Genomic DNA, 27029 nt, shown 5'->3' with positions numbered 1-27029 from the left:
TGGACACATGGGGAAGGGCTTAGGTCCTGCCCAGGATGAAATGACAGACTTTAGAGATCTCCCCATGGAGGGCCTCACCCTCCCTGGGGAATGATGTGTGGATTGGGTGGGGGGCTAGGGGGCTGGTGGAGGGACAAGGGAGGAGGGGTGGGAGAGGGAGCTGGGATTGACATGTGAAACATTCACATTTCTAATTTAAATAAAAACATTACAAAAAAGTGAGATTTCCACTGAAAGTCCAGTTGAAAGTGCTTCTCTCTGATTCACTGTTATGCCCTTGTGTTGTAGGCTTATGATTTATGTCTTACCACTCTGCTTTAAAGAGGAATTTTCCTGACCTGAGAGTCTTTTATTTTGCTCCTTCCTCCTGGGACCACTGTGAATATTGTATCCATAGAAGTTGGAACCTTTCTTCTTAGAGTGTTCAATTATCTTTTAATGGGAAGTAGAAAAAAAAGTAGAGGTCAGATGGCTTAGTGGAGCCTGGCCACTGGTATCTATGCCCAACTGTCACTTAAGAGCTGTGGGATCTTAACATATTGCCTAGCCTGTCTGGAATTCAATTCATTTATCAGTAAATGGGAGCTAATAACAACACCTACCTCTATGACTCTCTTGAAGACTTCTGAGTCAATCAGTAGTGTGTTTATAATGGCACCCAGCGCATAGTAGGTTTTTGAGCATTGTTGTCTCTGCCTCCCTACCCAGCCTGCTTGCTGTCTCCAGTTGTCCAATGATGGTGCCCAAGAGAAAGCTAAAGGAACAGGGCATCTGAGTGTTGACTATGACTTTGGCTTCCATCAACGTAGAAGAGACAGTTCTCAGAAGCAAGGGGAGAACTTCTTTTCAAACACTGGTGAAAGACCCCTTATGAGACCCAAGTCAGAGCAGAAATCTGCAACTGGAGATGTCTCTGTAGTAGTGTTTGGAATGGGGGAGACCCTGGCTTTAATGCCCAGCAAAAAGGGGCAAGGAGTGGGGGCACAAAAGAGGCAAGGCAGAGGAAGAAAGAAAAAAGGAAAAGCAGGGGTCTGTGTGTGCCTCCATTTCCCAAAAGCCCAACCTCAAGTTTACTTTCGGACCTTGACATTTGGCTCCTGTAGCTCCCTGCTCTGCGTTCACCTCTTAAAAGTGGATATCTGAGGCATTCAATGCATGAGGTTATCTGTTTTGCTTTCCTACTATGTTTGCTGCTGGTGATGTTGACGTGTGTGTGTGTGTGTGTGTGTGTGTGTGTGTGTGTGTGTGTACGTATACACATATGTGCCTGTGTGTGATCTCCACACATCTACTTATCTCTACCTCTCCACTGAGGTTTCGTGTATACACCACCACATCTAGCCATTTTTCATGGGTCCTGGGGATCAAATGCTTACATGGAAGGCATTTTATCAGCTGAGCTGTCTTCCCAGTTCCTAAAGTTGATCTAGTTCCCAGACTGGGGAACTCTCTAATGAAGAGCCACCATTAGGGTCACTAAAGCCCTCAGTAGGCAGAAGTTCCTGCCTACAAGCTAGTTGGAATGTCTAGGAGAGAACATCCTGCTATGGCTGGGTGTTGCTTCCCAAACTCCTACGGAAAATGCTTTTCTAACTCTTGATGAAGCAATGGTTTAAACAACATTTTTTAGCCCAGTGTCCTGGAAAGGGAAGTGATAATCAGCTTCAAGAATTTTTTGTAGACCCTTGTCACCCCTCTCCTGCTCCTAATACAATGGATTAACTGTAAGGAAACTCTATTTCTACTTCTTCAGTGTCCTGCTTGTCTGTTATAATGCTGCCCTCTGCTGTCACCATAGAGTAAAAGAACCATTTGCAACAGTAAATGAATGAATTTAGGATTTACTTCTCTGAAAGAGTTTGGAGAGCTAGGCAGAGGCTCTAGTCAGGAGAAGAAGACCATTTACACCCGATCCACTGCCCAGGGCCTGTCCTAAGTCCCAACCTACTTTCATATGCTCCTCCAGGGCTACCTGAAATGGAGCCTTGCTTAGGGAAACAATTATTCTACCCTAAAATGATGCCTGGAACCGTACTAGATTTGGCAAACCTCACCCCCACCTGAGTCCGGCTCCCAACACTGGGAAAATATTTCCTCCTCAGTTAAAGCTACCTAGGACAGTTGTACACTTGACCTTGGCCACACCCTGACTCAAGGTCACTCGCACACATCCCTTTGCTCACGACGCTGTGCCAGCTCCTGGTTGCTCAGCAGGTAGTCATCGATGAATGTGAAGATTTCCTCAGGGGTGACAGGTTCCATGTAGCGTTCCCGGTCAATACCCTGCTTGTCAATTAACACCATGTTGAAGTAGGAACGAGTGAGGCGTTGGAATTGCCTAGACAGAGCAGCCCAGAGAGGTATGAGACCTTGGTCCAAGTTCCGAAAGACTGTGCTACCACCCTCTGCTTTTCCAGCTCCAACCTTTCCTGTGTCCCTCCCCTACCTATCTCAGATCCTTTTTGCTTATTTTCTTCTCAGTTCCTAGTCTTGGTAGCCTTAGACATCTAGCTTTCCTTCCTCACCCTAACCTGGTATTTCTGCACCATGTTTTCCACTTTAAGCAAGGCTATTACCTACTGCGTGCAGGCTGTCTAGAGAAACTCCAGGAGGCTTGTATTGCAGACACCATGACTTGTATGGGTATTGTACCTAGCGATTACGAGGTTTAAGCAAATCCTGCTTAACTCTTTCTTCCACCTGTAGCTGCAAGTCTGCTGTCTCCTTCCTTACAGTGTTTCCTAGTCTCTTTAACTGGCTGCAATCATTCTGTCCCCATTGGAACTGAATCCTAGAGGTAGGTATTGTTTCTCAAACACAGAACACTGATGGCTTTATTGGGCCTGAGCATAATTGGGGAACTGTAAGGCTGATAATGGATAGATAATGAGAAAAGTCAACTTCTACCACCTGCTACCTGTAACCTTCTCTTTCATGAGGGACAGATAGATACGATTCAGATTTCAGTGACCAAAGATGCCTTTCTCTCCTTTGGAGACTGAAGGTAAACAGAGGAGCTCATAGGCAATGATCAGAATCTTCCTAGCGATTCCTGTCTGGAGTGGAATCCTTTGTGTCTCTCTCAGCCGTGGCTCTTCAAAGTCACCCAGGGTGCTTTTATGAAAGCCCAGAGATGTGGTTTGTGGGAGAGCCTGGTTATGTGTATTTTTTTTTGGTTTTACGAGACAGGGTTTCTTTGTTTTGGAGGCTGTCGGTCCAGCCTGGCCTCGAACTCACAGAGATCCGCCTGCCTCTGCCTCCGGAGTGCTGGGATTAAAGGCGTGTGCCACCAACGCCCGGCTCCCCTGGTTATGTGTATTTTAAGCCTCCATTTAGTTGTTATGTTCCATTAGAGCTGAGAGTCACTCTCCAGACTTAGTGCAACTATAAAGAGTTCAAACGATAAGAGTTCAAGCACAAGGGATGCTTCTGAGAGCCCCTGCTCCTGCTCGCTAGTGTCCTGTGTCAGGTTCTTGCCCATCCCTGCCCTGCATCCTTCCACCCTTCACCTGAGCTCCTCAATGATGCTGGCTGACAGTTGTTGCTCCCGGATGCGTCCCACCTCCTGAGGTGGCTGCCCCACCAGCTCAATAATGGTCACATGCCTCAAGTCCAGTCCACAGGTGGATTGCTGGGAGGGAGGGAGAACATTAAACACAATAACCGATTGCACTTACATTCTTAGTCTGCTTGACTGACTGCCTCCTGGGACCGCATAAGGCAACATAGGAAAGGAAGGGCTTCTGCAACAATCACACAATCTTATAATCAAGTTATCACATGCTATGGCATCTGTACAATCTCTTCCCTGTCATCCCTGAAGTACTTGCTACACAGAAGTGTTTTCTTTATTCTGTTTAAGTGCCTGAAACTGATTTGCAGCATGGAGTAGAAAAGAGAAACATGGTTTGTGACAGTCACCCTGTCTGGTCTTTTTATCAGTCTTTTACCTACCTACCTACCTATCTCTCCCACTCAGCAGTTAAAATCACCATGCAACTTCCTGCTTTCCTTTATGATATCACAGCACTTTTGTACTGATAGTGATTGACAACACAGACCCAGGGCTAGACAGCTTGGGTTCAGTCCCAGCTCCATTACCTACAATTAGTGTTCTTGGATGAACTGGCTGTTTTCAGTTTCCTCACCTCTTCAGTGGGGCATAGAATCGCACCTACATCATAGGGGTTGGTGGGAGAACTAGTTGTATATGTGTAAAAGCATGCCAGTGTTACCTGGTACTTACCTAATACTTATTATACAAGTGAAATTCCTTGAAAACATGCATGCAGTTTATTCTTAATATTTATATTTGATTGTAGCTATTTTACAAGCTTCTCCACATTCCTTTCCCAGCCTACACCCAGTTCCTTGCAATATATACCTACCATTGCAGTGAACTTACTGAATTTTCAACAGAACGAATACTTTTTGAAATGTGATCAAGGTACCTAATGATAACCCGAATCAAATACTGCCCACAAAAGGTAGGAATGCATAGGTTTTGTGCTGCACAGAGAAAACATTTTGCTAGGCCATCCCAGGAAAGTAGGTCTCACCTGCAGCATGGAGATCTGCATTTTGTAGTATCGATTGGAGGGATCAGGAGCTGAGACTATGAGGAGTCGCTGTTTCTCATAGAACTGATCCAGGAGGCCAGCAGCTGAGTTGACATTCACATTAATCTTCATACCTAGGGCAGAAGCAGATGGTCAGTCAGAACATGCCGTTCTTCATCCTGCAAGGCATTCTAGTTTTTTACATCCTTGCCCTCCCTTCCCTGTGGTGAATTCCAGAAGGAACCCTGAATATTTTATACCCTTCTTCTTAAGGTATAAGCATTCTCTTATACCTTATATCTTTAAGATATCTTATATCTGGGGTCCAAGAGCACTCCCCTGTTCAGATCAGCCGTCTCTGCTGGTTTTGCCAGCCCATTCCTTGCCAATTTGCTCATCACTCCTCTCTCTCTGTCACTGGGTTCCTTGGGTTCAGTTCAGTGCTTAGTTGTGTCTTGGACCCCAGACCGACAGTGGGGAGGCCAGAATGGGACTGATCTGGACCCCCCAAATGTGAGTGTCAGTGAGAAGGCCTGGGCAACCTATGGGGCTCTGAGCTGTGGATCAGTGTCTATCCCTGGTATACAATCTGTCTTCATGTGCCTATGGCACAAAGAGAGATGCTCTCTCAGCCTGGACTCTTAGGGGAGTGCCTTGACCCTACCAAGAGTGAAATGATAGACTCTAGACATCCCCTATGTGGAGGGATTTGGCAATAGGGTGGGAGGGAGGGTGGAAGGGGAGTGCGGGAGGAGGGGAGGGAGAGGGAACTGGGATTGACATGTGAAACAAGCTATTTAAAATTAAAATAAAAAATGATTAAAAAAAAAAGATATCTTATATCTTAAATAGGCCGATGTTAGAACCCCCATTCTCATTTCACACACAGTGATATTAGGCCTCTGGACCATGGAAGAATTTCTTCCAAAGTGCTCCTGAGCCATAGGCCTGTTCAATCATTTCCTAGTTTCACTCACGAGTACAGATAGGCGGTGATCCCGACCACTGTCGACTTGACTGGCAGACTCGGGATGGGGTGCCCTGGCGTTCATAACCACCATCACAATGGTATTCACAGGTGGCTCCATAGTTGTCTCCAGCGGAGGTGCAGGTGAGGTAGCCATGCTGTGGTGGTTTCAGAATTGGGCACCGTCTTACTGCCAGGGAGAAGTTGAAGTTAGGGGTTGTGATATCTCTTATAGTCAGGAAAGGCTAAGAGAGCCAGTCTTGACTTTCTAGAACAAGAGACTTGACATTATCCGAATGGCGAGTGTTGGTGGTGCATGCCTTTATTCCCAGCACTAGGGAGACAGAGGCAGGTGGATCTCTGTGAGTTTGAGGCCAGCCTGGTCTACAGAGAATGTTCCAGGACAACCTCAAAAGCAATACAGAGAAACCCTGTCTCGAAAATAAAAAAAAGAAAGAAAGAAAAGAAAAGAAAAAAGAAAAATAGATTATCTGAATGAATAACTTTTTTTGTGTTTCCAGTAGTCGGAGATGGAGGTACAGTTTCCTTCCCTAAGGAATTAAATTTGAAATGCAAATACAGGTTCCTAGTCTTTAGAAACACACACAAACACAAATAGACACAGATACAGACAGACAGACAGAAACACACGTATAGTCATGTGGTGACTATAAATGTATAAAAGAAAGTGTTGTCAACTATATTTGTAGACTTCTATAGATACCCAGTGTAAAGATGATTAACTTGCAGAGTGACTTTTTGTTTTCTATTGAAATCTGGTCTCACAATCAATATAGCACAGACTGTAATGGATTCTCTGTGGAGCCTAAGAGGGCCCAAACTCACTGTCTTTCTGCCCTAGCTTCCCAAGTACTGATATTATGGGTATGTACCACCACAATTGGCCAGACTTACTTTTAATTGGATATACATCAGATGAGTCAATGATGGACAGAATGATTAAACCAATCATGATACATTTTAAAGTAGAATTATTGTATTGTGATTGAAAATATGAAAATAACATCAAAGAATATGGGAAAACTGCTTATGTTTTAATGAAAAGTGGAAAGGGTTATCTTTAATTATATATTATAAATATGTATAGAGAAAAGACTAGAGGGACGATACTAAAATGTTACCAACAATGAGCCCTGGGAGATGGAGTAATTATTATGTTTATGTATCAGTTTCATTTTATTTTTGAGACAGCGCCCTGCTATGTAGTCCAGACTGACTTTGAACTTGCTATCTTCCTGTTTCTGCCTCATATGCTGGGATTACAGGTATGTGCTACTATATCTAGCTATTTCTGTATTTTAAAACGTCTAATTATGATCCTGAATTATTCTAATGGTAATAAAGGCAAAGTGAAACAATGTGACAGGAAGCAGAGAGGAAAACACTAGGCAACCAAACCAACATTATCATTTCAGCAGATGTGAGTGGATGCAAAGACTGATTAGATTTGATCATTTTTAAGGCCAAGAAAAGAAATGAATGTAGACTATCTGCTAATTTTATCTAGATTTAGAAGAATGATAGAATCTTATTGGAGTGTCAAGGTTTCTGCAACAATTTTATGCCTATGCAGTATGGATTTTCTTTCTTTTAAGATTTATTTATTTATTATGACAACATCTTGCCTCCATATATGTCTGCACTCCAGAAGAGGGCACCAGATCTCATTACTGATGGTTGTGAGCCACCATGTGGTTGCTGGGAATTGAACTCAGAACCTTTGGAAGAGCAGCCAGTACTCTTAACCTCTGAGCCATCTCTCCAGCCCGCAGTATGGATTTTCTTAATAAATCTGTTTGATGAAGTTGACCTTTCCCCTATGTACCTCCCAATATGGACAAGAGGAGGGGCTTGCTGTGGGTTTCTGAAGGTCAGGGCAGAGCAGGAATGTTGACCAGTGTGTCCGATGAAGAGTTTTGTCTGACCTTGTACTTTTACAATGAACTTGCAGCTGGCCCGGTTGTAGGCTTGGTCATAGGCAGTGTAACGAATCACATGCTCTCCTTCAGGGAAGTGAGAACCAGGCTCTGGACCCTTAAGTGTCACCCTGCATGGGACAGGATAAAGGAGTCACTGAGCTTCTGAGGGAAAGATGGTTAGAATTGATATCTGAGGCACATCATCAGTCCAGGTACAGCCTGCATTGTCTGACTGTGAGTATTCCGGGGGACTGGGAGGAAGTGCGAGGGACACAAGAGGCATGCATGACACAAGCTCACCTGGTGATGGTACCATCGGCAGAATCTTTCACCACCGGTGGGTCCCAGTATACTCGAGCAGTTAATTTCTCTGGCTCTGCCATCTTCTCACGTGAATGAGGACAACGGATCTTGGGTGGATCTATGTCTGTCAAGGTCAAAGATCAAGTGTGGATTTATAGATCCCCTGCTTTCCCTAGTGGAAGCAAAATTACATACCACTGGTAGGTGAAAGAACAAAAGTTTACCTTTATATGGGAAAGAGGGGAAAGGGGCCTGACTCTGTAGGCAATAATGCTATGCCCATTGTGTATTCTCATACACAATGTATATGATTTCTGTGATCAGAATTCCACATCTGTGAGCATAATGCCAGGTCCCTTTTTGCAGCAGTTACCAGCAGAGCTACCAACATTTACCTACACATACAGGCTCGCCTCCACTCCATCGTCCATCATCCATGCAGATACGACTGCGATCACCTTCTAAGTGGTAGCCACTGGAACAGCTATAGTCACAGCGGGAATCAAGCAGCACCCCGTTTGTGCAGGTGTAGGTGCCGCTAGTGATGAATGGCAGTGCATGGCATCTCATCTCTAAGAGAGAACCAAACAGCAAATTCAGTACACTGTGGGACTATCTGGAGGTGATGTATGAGCATTTATCATAGGGGGATCAGTGTCATATTCAACAGAGACTATAGAAAACTCACCCAGGCTGCTCTTAACTTTCATATTACAAAGTAAAGAAGCAATATTAGTTGGATGAATAGTGCAGTCCAAAAAAGGTAAATCAGTTGTCTGACTGCATGATTATCAAAATAACATCTTTATTTGCATCCTAACTTCACCTCTTGTTTTGTGACTTACAGGCATTGCCTCATTTCTCCGAGCTTCACTGTTTTTTTATCAGTAAAATATATCTACCTAAATAGGACAATTTAAAGAAAGCATCGGCAATGGTTAATTTTTGTTTCTTATTCCTTAGATGCTGTGTCTTCTTCAGATGATATGTATGCCCTAAAGCATGTTCAAGGCTCCTTAGCTGTACACATAGTTCAGCCAAGGCTCATTTAAAATCAGCTGGCTTTCTGTCCACATGATTCAGGCCACTGTCTGGAGGGCATGATTATATTTAATAAAGGTGGAATCTGTGTACTTTAAAGGCTGTTATCATAGAATAGTCATGAGCCTGTCATTGCTCTTGTTTGGGACACCTGATACTTGAGAGAAGTAAGCTGTGCACATTTCTTTAGCTTCTCTAAGTTATAATCCTGCATGAGTTTGAATGTTCAAACTTTTTAGAAAAATTCTATATAGGTTCTATTTATTTTTTCTTCTTGACTAAATGAAGCTTTAAGACTATTGCTTTACTGTTTTCTTGTATTTGTTATGTAAAAATCACATCCAAAAAATTACCTCCTTGAAATCAGAACCAGAATTCAGAAAGATTGGTCTCTTTTGATGAATTCACTTACTTGGTATTATATGACAGTGAAAACAATAGTTTCTATCTCATTAGCCTATTTGCAACCCTAGGAGATTCAAGAAGCTGAGTGAGCTCCTGAAGCAGCCAGGGTAGAACCTTGGGTGCCCTTCAAATGGTATTTGCTGATCATATATGGAAGAAAAATCTCTGCTGCCAAAGGACTAAAGAGTTTGAATAAGAGCTATGGAAGATGAAGGGAGATAGGATTTGGGCTATGTGTGGATTTGTACCCTATTGTTATAGCACTGGGTATTCTTCCTACTTTAAGAAGAAAATGATGACTAGCAGATGTTTCATTAGCTTTACTGGCAAGACCTTCTAAGGCTGTAGGGTAAGAAGGATGACACTTAACCACAAGTGGGAAGAGTCTGGAACACATCCTTGGAAGCTCCAAGAGGTGGCCCAGGCCTACATCACTTCCTCATGGCCAACTTTATCCTCCTACACACATTTCTGGGTTCTATGAGTCATAGTGGCTGGCTGTGACTTAAATACCCATATTACTTGGACAGTAATCACATACAGAGAAAAATAAACTAAAATGTCAGAAAGAGGAAAAGCTCTGTTGGAGGCCTATGGAAAATTCCCAACTTTCACTGAGTAAAACTTCCAGGTATGTACCTTCCATGGCCAGCAGGCTGCCTTCTCTTCATACACACGTCAATATATGCTCACATATAACTTACGCCTGCAGTAGGCAGTTCCAGACCAACGCCGGCTTGGCAAGCATTGCACCGACCTCCGTCCAATCAGTCGAAAGCCCCGGTCACAGGATAGCTCACAACGTGTGCCTAGGCTGCTATGATAATTTCCTCCCCTTGGTGAGTAGCAAGTTGCTTCTCCGTCCTGGATATTCAATGTATAACACCATCGGGGGACTGTAGTAGCAGAGGAAAAGTAAGCTAGAAGTACAGTAATAAACCTTACAGAGAGAAATAAAAGCAACTGAGTAAGAGCTAGGAGCCGAAGACAAGCTCCTCAGGGACAAGCATACCAATTGGTTGTCTAGTGCTTAATAGTCAACCCAGAAAACATACATACAAATATCATTTTATGGACTCAATAGGCTTATACATATATATTCTTAAACATAAATATTTCTTAAAAACACACATTTATCTTTATCTAGGAAAGAGGGGAAGGAGCCTAGCTCTATAGGCAAAATGCTATGCCCATTGTATATTCTCATAGCTCATAGTAAACAGTAAGGCCTTCTGTAATTAGATTTCCACATCTATAAGCATTAAAGAAAGCCAGGTCACTTTTTGCAACAGATTAACTGGATCTACCAGCACTTACTATATGATACATATATACAAATGCATATATGCATGCAATAACAACTGAAGGAAAAAGAGGCTGTGAATTCAAAGGAGAGTGAGGACAGATATGTGGAAAGGGAAGAGAGAAATGTTGTAATTAAAATTCAACCTCAAAAATAAATAAAAACAAAACAATAACAGCAATGACAAAACAGTGTGGCAGTGTTAAAAGAGAATACACAGAACTCAGTAGAACAGAATGGAGATCCCAGAAGTAGGCTTAAGTAGGTCAACATTATTTCAGACACATGTACAAAAACAATTCTATGGAGAAAAGACAGTTTTGCAAACCAAATGGTGCTGGAGAAACTGAAATTTCATGTGGAGAAATGAGGCAGAAGAAGAAAGGAAATAGAACTTAAGTCTCACACCTTATAACAAAAGTTTAATAAAAGCGGAAGTTCAATTTACATTTAAAACAAAGCACAAAAATATGGAAGATTGGAAAATCTCTGGGGTTCAAAGATAAGCAAAGAAGTCCCAGACATGATACCAAAAGTATAAATCATTAAAGAAAACCAACCAACTAGACCTTTTCAAAAGTAAAAACTTTTGCTCTATGACTGAGTTCCAAGAAAATGCAAAAACTGGGAGAAAATATTTGCAAACATCATATCATATAAACAACAAAATATTAGTGAATGGGATAGAGAATATAGAAAGAATTTTCAAAACTGAATAGTAAAGATGTAAATGCTCCAAACAATCCAGTTAGAATCTAGACAAAAGACACAGAGACATGTTATTAAAGAGGATCTATGAATGATTAATAAACAGGAAAAATGTTCTTCACCATTATTCACTAAATAAATGCAAATTAAAACCTTAGGGAAATATCAATATATCCCTTAGAATGTCTAATGTATGAAATGATTACACTAAGTGCTGAAGAAGATGGAGAGAAACCAGAACTCTTAAATATTGCTTGGGAAAATGTAAAAACACTGACATACTGTAAAATGCTAGTTTATAGAAGAGTAATATTCTATTTTCTGTGTAAAGAAAGGATTGCTTACCATTTGACTCTCCAACTTCGCTTCCTTGTTTACTCAAGGGAAATGAAAATGTGGGTCCACACACAATCTTATACACTAATGCTTAAAGTACCTCTATTCCTAGTTGCCAAAGATTGGTTCTATCTGTGAGTAGTGGATTTAATGAGTTTCTCTCTGTGTAAGAATGAAATGCTGCAGCTAAGCACTGAGCCAAACTCCTGGAATCCAGTTGTAGAGAGGGAGGAGTGATGAGCAAAAGGGTCAAGACCAGGCTGGAGAAACGCACAGAAACAGCTGACCCGAGCAAGTAAGAGCTCACAGACCCCAGTCTGACAGCTGGGGAACCAGCATATGACCGAACAAGGCCCCCTGAACATGGGTGTCAGTTGGGAGGCCTGGGCAGTCTATGGGGTCTCTGGCAGTGGAACCAGTATTTATTCCTAGTGCATGAATAGACTTTGGGAGCCCATTCCCCATGGAGGGATACTTTCTCAGCCTAAACACACGAGAGAGGGCATAGGTCCTTCTCCAAATGATATGACAGACTTTAATGATTCCCCCATGGAATGCCTCATCCTACCTGAGGAATGGATGGGGGTGGAATGGGGTTTGCTGGGGGAATGGGAAGACATAGGGAAGAAGGAACTAGGATTGGTATGTAAAATAAGATTGTTTTTAATTTAAATAAAAATTAATTTAAAAAGAATGAAGTGCTGATACATGTGACAGCACAGATGAAGTGTAAGTGTGTTTATATGACTAATATCAAGGCACATAGATAGGCAATACCACAGGCATAGAGTACGTATCAGTAGTTGCCAGGTGTTAAAGGTAAAAAGATAGAGGAGAACTACAAAATGGCAGCATGGGACAAGTTTCTGAGGTGATAAAACTTTCCCCCCTTTGGCGGTAGCTATCTTTTTCTATAACTTATTCTGTTTCTCAAAACTCATAGAACTGTACACCACAATGTGCATTCTGCTGTAATACAAATTTAAAACAGCTTTTAAAAACAAGGAAAATATAGACTAGAGAAAGAACAGGAACATGACATCAAAGCAGACCACTGAGGATTAAAAACCCAATCCCAGTTCAGTACTGAGCATACAACTTTACAGGGTGTTTATATCATAAAGACACCTTAGTGGTGAAAAAATAAATGCTTCTTCCACTGGTTCTGTGTTTGTGTTTATTTTTTTTGAGACAGTAGCGTCTGCTATTTAGCCCATGCTGGCATCAAATTCATGATTCCCTGCCTTAATCTTCTGATTGATGGGATTACAGGTGTGTACCACTACTCCTCGTTCTATATGGTTCAGATTTTAGAGGAACACAGGGAAACAACTGGATGATGGGTTGCACAATGTTACACATACAGCTTAGCACAGATTTGTTTGTCTAGCATTTGGAAGGCAAAGGCACAATATAAGTTTATTTGATTTTCAAACCTCAGGGACAGAGACAGGAGCAACTTTTACCAAAAGCACATTACATCAGGAGGACAAGGAGCAATGAAAGGCTAGGGCTTCTGTTTGCATGCAACTCGAGAATGAAGACAGAAGACAGAGAGAAAACAATTCTTCAACCAGTACCATGCTTGGGGCTTCCAGTTTCAGTTTAAATCAGTGGCAGTAACAGGGATGACATCTGGAGACACCAACTCCAAATTACATAATGTTTTTTAAATGCTAGATTTGCAGAGCAGATGATTACAAAGCCACCACACAGATCACAAAGACTTAAACATGGGGGTCTGGGACCTCAAAAGCAGCTCTGTTCTATTTGTCTCCCATATTCTGTGAAGGATAACTCATACCAGAATGAAACTGGTAGAGAAAAGAAGAATGGGAGAGAGAAATACAAACCTCAGAACCATGTAGAGAGAGTGAAAGGAGTCCAGCCACTGTAAAGAAGTTCAAGCTTGCTGGCCTTATCTCAGAAAGACAAATATCACATATTTTTAAAAGATTTGTGATTCCTACACTTTATACAGATGTAGACAATTGTGGCCTGAAAGTACAAATAGAACTGTTTAAGCTGAACAGGGAGGACTAATGGAAGCCGTCAGGGTGAGAAATGGGAGGGTGGACAGGTAGGGAGGGAGTCATTCAACACACAATATATATGTCTTTGAATTTTTAAAAAATGTTAGCACAGAGGAATTGGGACAGAAGGCAGAATGTTGGGAGACAGGAAACGGGCAAAACCACAAATTCAGCTTTCAAATAAGGGAGAAGGTAGTCTGTAGAAGTGGAGTCTGGTAACACTGATGGAACTGATAGCGCAGTGTTCTAGGTTATTTCAAAGTGAGGCTCATGAGCCAGCAGGAGCACCCAAGAACAAGTAATTCCAGAAGGACTTCATTTCCTTTTTGGGTAGGGCCACCAGACTGGTAGAACAGGGACGGTGATAATTATGTTATGTGGAAGTCAGTGAGGCATGACAGACAATGCCTTTCATGCCAGGGATAATGAGATGAACAGTTAGAGTCATAACTGGTTGGACAACTGTACCGAAAGACTGTCAGTGGGAACTGGAGCCAAGACTATGGTTAAATAGTGCATGCTAAAATGTCTGCTGGGAAATGTAATAATATTGAGTCCTGTGTTTAGGCATGCATCATCCTTCCCTTTTCATGCCCATCTCATATAGTTCTTCCAATAGCTCAATGACTTACATGGTCTTTATCCCTATGTTTTTAGATGACTTTCCCAGGGTTCCTTGGGAAGTAAGGGTCAGGGTCATGATGGAATCCAAGTTTGTCTATTCTAAAAACTTGTTCTAAGTACAAAAATCTGTTACTGCGGCTGCCATTTTGAAGTATTCACTGATCTTTTGAAGAAAGAATGTATCCACCGGTTCAAAACTCCCAAAGTGTAAATAGCTACACAGTAAATATTTTCTCTCAGTCCTTCTCATATGCCTAAGATCATCCATTCCATTTCCAGAGAACCTATGATAACAGCTTATTGGTGGAATGCAAGTCCTTGTTTAATTTCTTACTTTTCTTCCCTCTTTTCCCACATACAGTGGCATATTGTGTACACTGTTCCTACTACTACTTTATATTTTGTGGTTCTTGGGATCAAACCCAGGACCTTATGCATGCTGGGCAAGTGCTCTAGCAATGATCCAAAGGCCCAGCTCTAACCACTATTTTTGAAGTGAATAATATAGTTTAGAGATCTTTACATATCACAACATAGCAAGCATGCATGTGGTTTATTTAAATGAAATAACATTTATAGAATACTTAGTATTATGAGTAACACATAATAACAACTTGGCTAGAGTTAAGAAACTGGAAGGGCTCTCTCTCTCTCTCTCTCTCTCTCTCTCTCTCCACCCCCCTCTGGGCATGCAAACATGAGAAAGGCTGACAAGGAAAAGACCATTTCTAAGGTAAACTTGAGGTAACTCAGGAATTGACTAGTTTCCAAAGGTTGAGACAAGCTTTGAGGCCCCTTAGCCACCCAGCAGACTAAGGCAGAGAAAGGTTTCTGACTTCAGATTTCCTGATAAGAGAATGTCAGAAAGGGTAAGGTTTGGGAAAACAATATCAAACTATGTGGACAGTATTCCCTAAAATAAGGATATGCCTTTTCTTTGCTATCTCTTCTCTTTATCTTAAAAAAGCTACATTTTTAATGAAAGAGATGGAATAAGCATGGCTTTATAGTCAGACAGACCTAGGTTTAAATGCCTCTTCTGCCTCATTAATTTCTGTCACTCTAAGACTTCCCTGAGCTGAGTTTTCTGGTCTGTAAAATGGGAGATAATAAAGCAGCCCCATGTGGCTATGGTGAGAATCAAATAAAAACCCATACAAGCAGGGCTATGGTGGCATACACCTTTATTTCTAATCCCCTCAAGGCAGAGGCAGGCAGTTCTCTGTGAGTACCCGACCAGCCTGGTCTACAGAGCTAGTTCCAGGACAACTAGGGCTTCTACAGAGGGACACCATCTGGAAAATGAAACAGAACAAAACAAAAGCAAAACCTCACGCATGAAATACCCACTCTCAGGAATGATTTTGTCCAAATCGGTGTCTGGGTTGGAGCCACTGTCTCACGTGTCTTCAAGCACCAATACACCGGTGTCCATTTCCAGTACTTCCACTCGGTGATATCGTCTCTAAGTTGCAGGAAGTTTTGAAATGGTACAGTTGCAGAGAAAATGATTACGAGGCCCAAAGAGCACTACAAAGGAGGCCAAAACCTCAGGTTGTACTTTTCCTGGCCACTCCTTTGCATGCTTCATTGATAGCCTTAGTTTGTTATAGGCCTGGAGACTAAGTTCCAATGAGAGTTACTGGACACTGGACACCAAGGCAAACGCTACTTGTGATATATAAGTTTCTGAAGGACTTTTCATGATTTAAAAATAATCAGTGAGGCAAGTAAGTAGTAATAATGGGGATGCCAGACCCTCCAAAAGTAGCTCTGGAGCTGGATGTCTGGCTTGGTGGTAGAACACTTGCCTAGCATGCACGAGACCCTCCATCTAACTCATAATGCCACATAAAGAAGTACCTTTTGCATCTGATGCTTTTTAGTACCAGATTCTTCCAGTTTTGGTTCCCAGAAGGTAACAGTCAGCACCCACTTTTCATATGCTTCTGTGGGAGTGATATATGCATGGTTCCATTTGTTAAATAACTAGGCTGTTTAGAGCAATAAGCAGTACATAATGAAGGTCAGATGAGTGAGTGGTTTTGGCAAACAAACAAATAAATGAAACTTTAATTTCAGAAGAGGTACATAGTAGATACTTAAATAATGAGGACCAGCAAGATGACTGAGTGGGTAAATGTACTTGCAAAAAAGCCTGACAGCCTGTGTTTGGTCCACAGGAGCTATATGGTAGAAGGAAAGAACCAACTCTGGCAAATGGTCCTCAACTTCCACACATGTACTGTGGCACACTTCCTTCAAATAAATGAATAGATGCAATAGGAAAAGTGAATGAATGGGTGAGGGAACGCCCCATGTGTCCTAAATCAATTTGTGGGAAAAAATCCAGTAACTATCCTAACTAAAGCATGGATTTCATGTGGAGAAATGGTGTAAAATGTTGTCAGACTGAGACCCAAGGCTAGATTTTGATTTCAAGTGGGTTTACTAGGTCACTACATTGGGGAGTGGAGCCAGAGAATCTTATTAGGAAACAACAGCCTTTGCCTATATATGGAATAATAATAATAATTCCAATCCCATGTATTAAAGAAATAATCGGTCTTGGTGGATACATAATGAGGAAAGACAGTTATTAAATGTGATGGGTATTGTTAGAAGTGACACTGGGGTATTTGAAGTCTGAGTCACTAAGGAGATATTGGTAGTATTATCAGAAAGTACGACAGTGAAATTACAGTACAACTTTTTTTTTCAGATGGGACAAAATAATTGCTTTTAAGACATCTCTAAATAGGTGTGTCTAGAAGTGTTAGAGATGCAGTCTAGGAGCTGTGGAGCTAAGTCAGTGCTGTCCAAAATTCAGATGCCAGCATTCTTTTCTCCATGGTCACTACCAGAGACCCCAATTCCTAGCTTTACTTCAACTATGACCAGAATAAGGAAATTTCCATGAAATCCAAGGAAGAGGAACCAATAAGAAAAGGATGTGCTTGCTCACTGCTGTTTGAGATACGGAGGAAACTGAATCTCAAGGCTATACCATACGATTTGGTGTTTAAGGGAGAACTATCATTTTCAAGATGTGTTGTGTCAGCTGGAGATCTATGGGTGGATGGGGAAACAGGCTGCAGGAAATTTAGAGTCGGAGGTATTGCTTGTGCACCATTGACAGTAAAAGGAAGACAATAAAGGGATAGCCAGAAAGGAGCATAGAAGAAGCCCAAGCTTGGATCGTTTCTCTACTGGAACTGCTTTTTCAAAGGCCACCATTTACCTCCTGAGTAACTGAAATACTATCATTTGATATCTTTGCAATGCTTGACATAGCTGATTCCATATTTTAAATTTTCATCTGCAGCATTCGTAATATTCTTGATAGACAATCTTCGTCCACACTGTCTATATTAACTCTCTCACACACACTCTCTCTCATTTGATGTATCTTTTTTTTCCTACTCATATATAACAATGCCTTTTAAGGTGTTTACCTTGTGTCTCTCTTCAGAGAACTCTTACATTTTAGTTGGGTACTCACAAAACTTATGTTTTCTTTCAACTGTCTACCCAGAAACCTTCCAAATTAGTTTTCCTGTGTGTGTGTGTGTGTGTGTGTGTGTGTGTGTGTGTATCCACACAAGTGCATACTCACATATGTATATGTAGTTGTGTCTGTGTGTCCTTATCCTATGTGGTGCTGGGGATTGAACTCATGTTGTTGGCAGGCTCTTTTTACCAGTTGAGCATCTCACAGGCTCCTAGTTTACTTTTTAAAAAAAAACTTTGTCTTTCTGAAAGGGTTTAAAGAGTCCTCCTTGGTATTCAGATTGGATTCTTTTTTTAAGATTATTTATTTATTTATATTTTATTTGTATTGGAGTGTTGCCTACATGTATGTCTGTCTGAGGCTGTAAGATCTTAGAGTTATAGACAGTTGTTAGCTGCCATGTGGGTGCTGGTAATTGAACCCAGGTCCTCTAGAAGAGCAGCCAGTACTCTTAACCTCTGAGCCATCTTTTCAGCCCCAGATTGGATTCTTTCAGACATTAATTTCTTGACCCCTTAGCATATAAAATCTGCACCTAATCTTACCATCTCCTTTGAAACATCTCTGGAATACATCCTTTAATTGTGATGCTGGGACTCTAACCCAGGAAAGCCTTCTATACTCCAAGCATTCACTTTGCTATTGAGCTACGCTCTAGTCCCTCTGGGGTCCATCCTTACTCTACATTTATTTGCTCCGAGATTCAAATGTTTCCACCTAACATTACTGTAACTGACTCCTGAAATCTCTCCCCAACTCAGGCTTTACTTCTTCCAAATGAAACAGAATAACCTAGTTAGTGTTCTGAAATACCTTTTATAGTGTCACTGACCCGTGACAAACCGTATGACCACTCTTTAAAGCATAACAGCTAAACTCTTATGTGTGCTCAGGAAAACATGGACAAAGAGAATCATAAATTGAAGTCATATTTGACATCACCTGAACTGACTTGCTATGAAATAAAGGAATTACTATTCAGCATTCTTTCTGTGTCTCCTTAGAAGGTCATTTGGCCTTTCCTAATTCACTCTTTATATTCAACTCTATTCTCTACTACTCCACCTGTATTCTATTCCATCAAATCAGTGTAATTTCTTCTTAGTTCGTTAGTGCAGTGAAGTTGGTTCTATTTTAATATCTTTAACATCTGCCTTGGAAAGTGTCTACCTATAATCTTTCCCGGTTCACACCAGTCTGTTTATCACTCAAGGCCTATCCTGAATGTCACCTTTCATGCCTCACCTCTTTCTTCACCTTACACTCCTATTTCATTTATGTCTGCCACACAGTTTCGCACGTATTTGCTCTGCATGTATTAATTTTATTCTCACTTCACGCCCAACAGAACGCAAGCTCGTTGAGGGGGCAGAGTCTTGTAGTAGCCTTTGTATTTCCCATAGGCCTACCCTGCGTAGGAATAGGCATAGTGCACTCAGCCCATGCTAATGACTCATAATAGATGAGCAAAATTCAGGCCAGGGAGGTAAAACCACAAAGCAAGTCAGTGACCAAGTTTGTAATTAGAAATCATAGCACACCTGCTGGGTGTGGAGGTGCATACCTGTAACCCCAGCACTGAAGAGACTGAGGCAGAAGGATCTTGAGTTCAAAGCTGTCCAGAGATACATAGTGAGACCCTGTCTCAAGAAAGAAATGAACAAAACAAGAGGGCTTGGGCTCAGTGCTGGAGTGCATGCCTAAAAACCAAACAAAAGGACGAAGAAAAACAAGACAACAAAGAAAACCATAGTTGTTGATGATTCTCTGAGCTGTAATTCAGACACACAGGACGTAAGCATGGATGAGGATATTTTTGGGAAGATCCAGATCTTGGTCCAGAAAACATCCTTACTGAGCTTGAGAAACAATGAGAATTACCTCGGTAATCCAGGGTGCGGGCAACTGGGGCCTCTTCTGCATTTACTTCATTGTAGCTTTCATCTGGATAGTAGCCTGAGCCTAGAATGTGGAACAACGTATAAAAGAGTATTCCTTTCTCACACAAGTATTTCCCAGTACTCTAACCCCTGACATTTTCTGAGGTCCCAGCACTTTATGATCTGGCTGCCAAGTGATTTGTAAAACTGCAGAACTGTTGTGGGTGAACTTGGTCACATGAGGCACACAGAGAGCAACCTCAGAGGGGAGAGATGTGTGGGGGGGGTCTCTGGCTGCATGAGAAGACTTTCAAAACAAAGCAATCGAACTTAACCACTTGTCAAACCTGCCAATCTAGACTCTAAACAACCCATTCCCTTGATGCAGCTCACTAGTTTTGGTGTGACACTGATAGCCAGGCTCTGGGGATGGACTGTTGTCCAAGTTCTGAGGAAATAATAGCACCTGAGGGTCTTCTCCAGCGACAGACATGTACACAGTTCTCAGAGGGAAACAGTATTTCAAGCGCTCTCATGAGCCTGCAGGGCATGTTAAGCACCTGACTGTTAATTGCTGGTGTGACATGCCAAGGCTGAGATGGATGGCTTAAAGGGCAAACAGGAATGAGAATTCTTTCATAAGCACTTTATTCTGCCTTGGAGTAAAAAGAGAAGTCAGAGTAAGATTTTTTTTCTCTCTCTCTCTTAGTGCTCGTGATTGAACCTAGGGCCTCACACATGTAGTGGCCCCTCTCCCAAGGCAGAGTCCTTGGGATAATTTCATCTTCTTCCGGTCATGAGCAGCTTTAGCAGTGAGCTGCTGAACTAGAAAACACCCCCAGTCCATCTACTTCCATCCAGTTAAGTGGCACAGTTCCTGGTGGTGGCAGGCCTGCGGCTGTCGGGGAGACTAAACAGTGTGTTCCACCAGACGCAGGAAATCCGTCATGAATATGGACTAATTGGAAAACAATTTCGTTCTTTCCATAGCAAAGTTTCCGGAAGGCCTCCTCTAATGCCCCCGAGCTCTAATGCATGTTCAGGAACAGGGCAGCCAGCCGTGTTGGAGTCTCAAGACAATTCTCCATTTCCAGGAGAGGGTGTGCTTCCAGGACTGGGCAGGGCTTTAGAGCTGGAGCCCTTTGACCTATGTAAACACACAGAACATAAGCTCGTGGCCCTCTCTTGGGCAGAGGTACAGGACCTCCTGCACTAAAGGGTGGAGCAGAAGGCAAAATGATGAAGCTCATTGACTCCCTAGGGCCAGGCTAGGATAGCCTTTGCGTGTGTGTGTGTGTGTGTGTGTCTTTGTCTGTGTGTCTGTGTGTCTGTGTCTGTGTGTCTGTGTGTCAGAGGTGGATGGGTGTGTGTCAGCCCAACTTGGTAAACATGAAGATGAATCAGATTGCAAGTTTGTCTTATGAAATCATGTCCTCATTGGTTTACCCTCATTCCAAAGGAAAGGGTTCACTTTTTCTCTTTGGTTTGGCCTTTTTCACGTTTCACTTTATCTTGCTTTCCTTTATTTATCCATAGGCCCCCTCTTCTTCTTTCCCGCATGGGAGGTTTGTTTGTGCAGCATAGACTCCTTGTCAGCTGTTTCAGTTTAGTGGTAGCCTCAATCCCTCATGGCTCCTGTAAACAGGAGGCCAAATGTGCTTGGTTTCCTAAAGTATTAGGTCTTCCCACTCCTATTGCAGAGCTAGCTTGTGAAGAAATGCTCATCAGGGAACAGCTGTTCACCAGAACAGAAAGCAGGGTGTCATAGGCCTATGTCTGGATAAAATAATGACCATGACAACTTAGCTCTTACTATGTAGAGCATATCCTAGGTCATTATGTTGCTATAACATCTCAACTGCATTCACACCATTAATGATCTCCTATATATAAGACACAGAGACTGACTCAGATAGTACATTGCAGAGAAGATCTCCCAGCCCAGTTCTGTTTGAACCTTATGGGCTATACCCAGGTGCTAAAATTCAAATGGTGATAGAGGAGGTGTTTTGACTATGTCCAGAAGGGATAATGAACTAAAATCTGTCTTGCAATCTAGAACTTTTTTACTGTGGCAATGGGGTGGGGTGAGGGAGACCATAGACCACCATGCACTTTATATCATTCAAGAATTACGGGAGATGTGGGAGAACTGAGGGTAAGACTCAATCACATAATTATAGTCTCCACCAGCGTGCCGAGGTAGCTAAGCTAGTGCTACGTTTCCTTTGTGCCAGGAATGGGCTTGGGCTAGTTAACTGCTTAAACTTTCCCATGGCTCCTAGTTGCCTACTTTCACATATTTTATGCACATGTTGCGATACTGAAGTGGGCTATAAGAATGAAGGTTTACAGAAGGATACAACCTCTGTAATCATTCCATTTCCTTGGACATTTCTCATTTCCTTTGCATCAGTCAGTGGTTCCTCACTGTGTGGTCTGTTACTGGGTTCCTCCAAATTCCACAGTCAAGTGGGACCCTCTAAGTCCAGCCTTTCATGTATGGTTGGAAAGATAATTGAAGATAATGTTAAGATCGACATTAATGCTTGCCCTTTGATGACAAATACAGCCTGACTCCATGAAACATACAGATACTGCAGTATACATTTTTAACCCACCCAGCGTCATGTAATTTTCTAATATTTTCCACTCTCTGTTGATTATTCCTGGGTTTATTTTCTCACTCACCCTTAGTCCACACTTGGCTGCTTTGTGCCCTTTTCATTTGAGAACAAAGCCAAACAAGGGAACAAAAACAGTCCTTGGGAGTATAGGCAATGTTCAACATACATTTGTTGAATGAATGAATGAATGAATGAATGAATGAATGGGCAAATGGACACAAACTCGGTGTTTGATCCAGCACTGAAGGGAAGAGCAATTAAATCTCCAAGAATCTACCATCATGCAGCATTCTAAGGAGACTCATAGGACTGCCAGTCACCTTAGCAGCCTGGGTTCCTGGCAAGCAGTATTGACTGTGGTGATTGGTGTAGAAGTGGGGAGTGTCTGATTTGCAAACAGCCTTCTGAGAACCTTACATGAAGTTAGGTATTTTTAATGCCTTGTCTGAAAAACTTTCACATCTCAGGCTTTAGTGAGTTTCATACAGGTGTTCAGACTTGGGCTTTGAACCATCAGATCTCCACTCCCTTAGTTCTGTGGTCTTTTGAGTAGATTCTGGTCTTCTTTAACTTGAATTAAAGCCAGTGGGTGTTTGGGAAGAACAGCTGCATATTTATCTCCTGAAGACTTGGGGCTCTTTTAACCCCAAACAGTGTACACTCTGCCAAGGGCTTGATTTGAATTTCTTCAGCTGAATGTCAGCCCTTGTGCTTTACCCCCTACAAAGTCAGGTTAAGCCAAAGAGGGGAAGAGGCTTGCATACTTGTTTGAAAGCTGGATACAGCTGTTCCAGACAAACAGAGCCGCTGCCAAAGGCCTCTACTGGGAGCTAGGGGTATGTGGAAAATTTTAGCTGCAATGGCGGTGACTGTGATGGTTGCAATTTGCTATTTACTCATCTCTGGAAATTTTCCTAACCCCATTGGTTGTGACTGTCTCCTTCCCCCACTCTCTCCAGCCCTCTGAGGGCAGACACTGCAGGCCACGGAATATTCTTAGCACTATGAGATGCCATTGGAACCCAGTCAAAACCTCGGTATGGTGCTGCAGTATCCTTTCCTTGTCCCCTCTTGCATTCTGTGCCTCTTCAGACCACTCTTGTTGGCTCAATGTCTCCCAGGGGTGCAGAGTGAAATACTCAGGACTCCAGAAAGTGACATCCTTTCTGAAATAAGGAAAAACCCGAAGAGACTGGGGGATTCCTAATTAAGAAAATGTGATCTGTACTGTCATTGACTGTGTCAACCAAAAAAAGGCTGTAGAAATAAAAATGGCTGTGCAAATCCTACAGATAAACTGGGAGGAAGAAAGAAAGAAAAAAGAGGGGGTGGTCTGGTGGATTCTTGTTTTCTCTTGGTAGACTTCCTGCCTCCTTTACTTTTTTTTGCAAAAGAGAGACACAATCTGATTCCTGTTTTGTTGTCTTATCAAGGATATTTGACTCAGGAAAGAATTAATATTGATAAGTCTTTGGTTTATTAAAATTGTCTTGGAAGTTTTCAGTGGGTTGTGGATAGAGTTCAGCGGTAGAGAACTCACCTAGCATTTGTGAGACTCTGCATTCAACTCCCTGCATAGAAAGCAAAACATATAACCAAGCAAGCAAATACACAGCCAAACCTAAAAAAACCTCACTGTTGTCAGGAAGTTAAGTGAAAAGGGCAACTGAAGAAAAGAAAATAGGAAGCATACATAGCCTCAAAGGCCACACTGTCTCACTCCTTCACTTTTGTGTTAACACAGCCTATTATCAAGTAACTCTTGCTAGGCTGTCTCATGGGCCTTGATTGGTAGCCCATTTTGCTATTTGGTCATCTTTATTGCCACTTAACAGTTTTTCTCTGGGTCAAAGTCAGGGATCTCTCACTGTGGTCTCATTCTAACCTCTTCTATGTCTTGGTGTAGTTCTAGACCACCCTAGAAGGAATGCACAACAGCTCCCAGAACTTACCTGCATACCATGTTGGTGTCACTGCTGGTGATAGGAAGAGCAACAGTGAGAGAGCGCCTCTGTGAATCAGCTGACCAGCCATCCTTAACAGGGAAGCTTCAGGAGGCAAGAATAGGACTATGTGCCCAGAAGTATCAGGGTAAGGGAAAATGACTTTCAGAACTGAGCCAGCTATGAGCTCCCAAAAGTGAGAAGAAGCAGATATATGGGATCTGTTAGGAAGAGAATTTTAACATTAATCAATTCCAGCTGTCTGGCTAATAAACCTTTCCTACTTCATAGGGTGATAAGACTTATCTGGATTTATTGTCCCCTTTCTCCAAGCAGGACGAGGAGGGCATTAAGCAACTAATCCTCAACTTGCTCTGGTGCCATCCTGTGTGAATATTGTATGGTCCAAGTCACAGGGAGGGACATTGAAGTTCCAAGACCATGGAAATGCTAGCATAAGTCACACAGAACTAGGAGGGAATCTGGAAATCCAAAAGCTGCTACTTAGGGATTTTTTTCCACTCAGGGTTTCTTAACCACAAATCTGAGGAAGCATTAACATATATGGTCTAAAACCTTGAGCTTCAGAGTGAGGCAGATCTGGATATGACCCAGTTCTGTCACCAATTAGCAAATGAGGCAACTTCTCTGAGCCCCTGTCTCTTCACATATAAAACAAGAATAATAGCACCTACCTCATGGAGTATATTATTTTCTGCTACAGCAGGAAACAATCAGTGTGTTTTCCCACTATTATTACTAACTTCATATTGGACAAGACAGGGTGTTTCCTTTCTCTCTCCTCCAGGCAGTAACTATAATTCTGCTCTCTTCTTAGCTTTGGGTTTTGAGGCTTAGTGGTTTGACAGTCACTTCTGGCTTTCAAGTTCAGCCTACTCCTCCAGTTTTGCCCTACTGAACTAGCAGGATGGCAGAGAGGTAGAAGGAGACCTGATGAGGTCCACAAGGAGAGTGTGACTACGCTCCTGTTGCTATCTCATTTTCCTTTCTTGGGAAGAAATCTTTACACTAAGAAAATGAGATGAGAGAATTCTGTGGTGCTACTGGACGAATATTCCCCAAGTGGCAGCACTAATACTTGCTTCCCATCAATAAAAACTGGTCACTGGACCTCTCAACAAGCATCCATTCACCCACATGCTTCCCATGCAGTGCCATACTCAGAGAAGGAGTCCGTTTCAGAAATGGAGAAGCAAAAAACAATGGCAGTGTCTGGACAGGGTCCTTAAAGGGCCATCATATAAAGCCAAAAAATTCATTTTCCAAGTCATTGTTCCTTGGCTTTAGATCTGTAGACTTATGAAGTAGGAGAGAGGGGAAAGTGAGAGTAAGGGTGGAGGTAAAAAATGCTGAGAGCTGGTAAGGTTGGAAAATCTAAAGGAGAGAAAGGAAATAGATGGATTAAGGCACCAAGTGAGAAAAAGAGTTAGAAAAGACTCAGGGAAATGAGTCAATCACTGACCCTTCTCTCATATTCAGCCCCAAACCAGTTCCTTTGTAGTGGAACAGAGGTGATCTTGTGTCAGCCCCCAGACTCTTAGAGCCTGTGATCTCTCTCCTGCCCACCTCCTGCCCAGTCTCAGACTGAAAAATTTGACTCACCGGAGGGAGCCATCCTTCTGCTGGAAGCAGAGAAGAGAGCAGGAGCATACATCTGCAGCCAGCACAAATGAAAACAGCATATGATCCAATTTCATTTCAAAGTTTCTTTCCCTCTCCACCTCCGGCCATAGCATCGATGTCCCAGGTCTTTTGACCTCTCCACAGCTGGGAAATGGGGCAGTGCAATGTGAGGGATTCAGTGCAGTACTTACTTGTTTTTTATTTCATTTTTTGCGGTCTCGTTCTCTCTCCTCTTTTTCCTTGCTCTCTGCTCCTCTCATCAGTCGGGGGAAAAATCCTTCTACTTTAACATTCCTAGAACCAGTGGCTCCTGGTCTGTCAGGGCCTCCGGGATTCTGGTAACACTGCCCAGATGTTGGGATGTTTGCATCTGCCAAAAATTGTCTTAAAGCTATATTATCCCCCAGAGCTATAGTTGTTACTCCTCAAGAAAAGTTTTTTGGGGGGTGGGGAGAACTAGGGGGATTAAAGGAGCTGGAGCTGTCTGCTGCAGAATAGGGCAAGTGTGAATGGCACTGGCCTCAAGCTCTGAGTGTCGGGATGACTAACAAAGGACTTCCAGAGATGTGTTTGGAGGAACACTACATTTTGTGACTCAGCATGACATCAGAAGTGAATGAAAAGGAATTCCACCAACTCCAAAGGGGGGAATGCATGTAACTGACTTTAGCTTTTCCCTAGGAATTTTTCCCTATAATTCTTTAGTTCCCTCAAATTCACAGTTACTTTTTCATGTGCGTGATGCAGGGTCAGACACACTTTGAAATCTTCCCCTCAATGACTTAACTTCCTTTCTCTTGTTCTTTAAGGGTTTTTCCAACAATAAATACATCATGATCATGGTTTTCCCTTCCCCAATTCCTCACAGATCCTCCCACCTGCCTACCCACCCAACTTTACATTCTTTTTCTTTCTTTCTTTTTTCTGATACAGGGTTTCTCTGCATTGTTTTGGAGGCTGTCCTGGAACTCACTCTGTAGACCAGACTGGTCTCGAACTCACAGAGATCCATTTGCCTCTGCCTCCCGAGTCCTGGGATTAAAGGTGTGTGCCACCAACACCTGTCTTTCTTTCTTAAAAAAACAAGCAACTTCTTTGGTCACAAATTTATGATAAGATTATGTTTACAAAAAATACCATGCATTTTGTGTGTGCTTGTGACTGTAGGACATCGAACGTGGGGCTTTTTACATGCCCTGTGAACA

At 42.3% G+C, this 27029-nt stretch overlaps 1 protein-coding gene across 4 annotated transcripts; it reads right to left on the bottom strand.

Moving 5' to 3' along the window:
• Positions 1–1825: 1825 nt before the first annotated feature.
• Positions 1826–26369, bottom strand: Srpx2 (sushi repeat containing protein X-linked 2). Of its 4 annotated transcripts, XM_040744368.1 has the most exons (12): positions 26016–26369; positions 25804–25855; positions 24190–24401; positions 19612–19692; positions 9920–10111; positions 8165–8341; positions 7767–7893; positions 7473–7594; positions 5537–5716; positions 4560–4693; positions 3510–3631; positions 1826–2338 (listed from the first exon to the last, which is right to left on the bottom strand). In XM_040744368.1, exons 3-12 carry the CDS (start codon positions 24269–24271, stop codon positions 2158–2160), a joined length of 1398 nt encoding a protein of 465 aa, XP_040600302.1. In that variant the 5' UTR covers positions 24272–24401; positions 25804–25855; positions 26016–26369; the 3' UTR covers positions 1826–2157. The 4 variants fall into 4 exon arrangements, with proteins under 4 accessions (XP_040600302.1, XP_021084314.1, XP_040600301.1 ...); XM_021228655.2 differs by lacking the exon at positions 25804–25855; XM_040744367.1 differs by lacking the exons at positions 3510–3631; positions 26016–26369 and adding an exon at positions 3678–3743 and having other exon boundaries at positions 25804–25992.
• Between the last annotated feature and the right edge of the window lie 660 nt (positions 26370–27029).

The sequence above is a fragment of the Mesocricetus auratus genome, unplaced genomic scaffold (assembly GCF_017639785.1).
Source record: "Mesocricetus auratus isolate SY011 unplaced genomic scaffold, BCM_Maur_2.0 Super-Scaffold_100003, whole genome shotgun sequence".
Lineage (NCBI taxonomy): Eukaryota > Metazoa > Chordata > Mammalia > Rodentia > Cricetidae > Mesocricetus > Mesocricetus auratus.
This window is presented reverse-complemented; position numbering and strand designations above follow the sequence as displayed.

Excerpts from the sequence above, each read along its gene's own strand:
- Srpx2 (XM_005072503.4), bottom strand. The coding sequence starts at position 25,937 with ATGCTATGGCCGGAGGTGGAGAGGGAAAGAAACTTTGAAATGAAATTG. Across the intron at positions 7,894-8,164 it reads AGGCGAGCCTGTATGTGTAG|ACATAGATCCACCCAAGATC; the intron begins GTAAATGTTGGT and ends TGACCTTGACAG. Across the intron at positions 4,694-5,536 it reads ATCACCGCCTATCTGTACTC|GTATGAAGATTAATGTGAAT; the intron begins GTGAGTGAAACT and ends CTTCTGCCCTAG.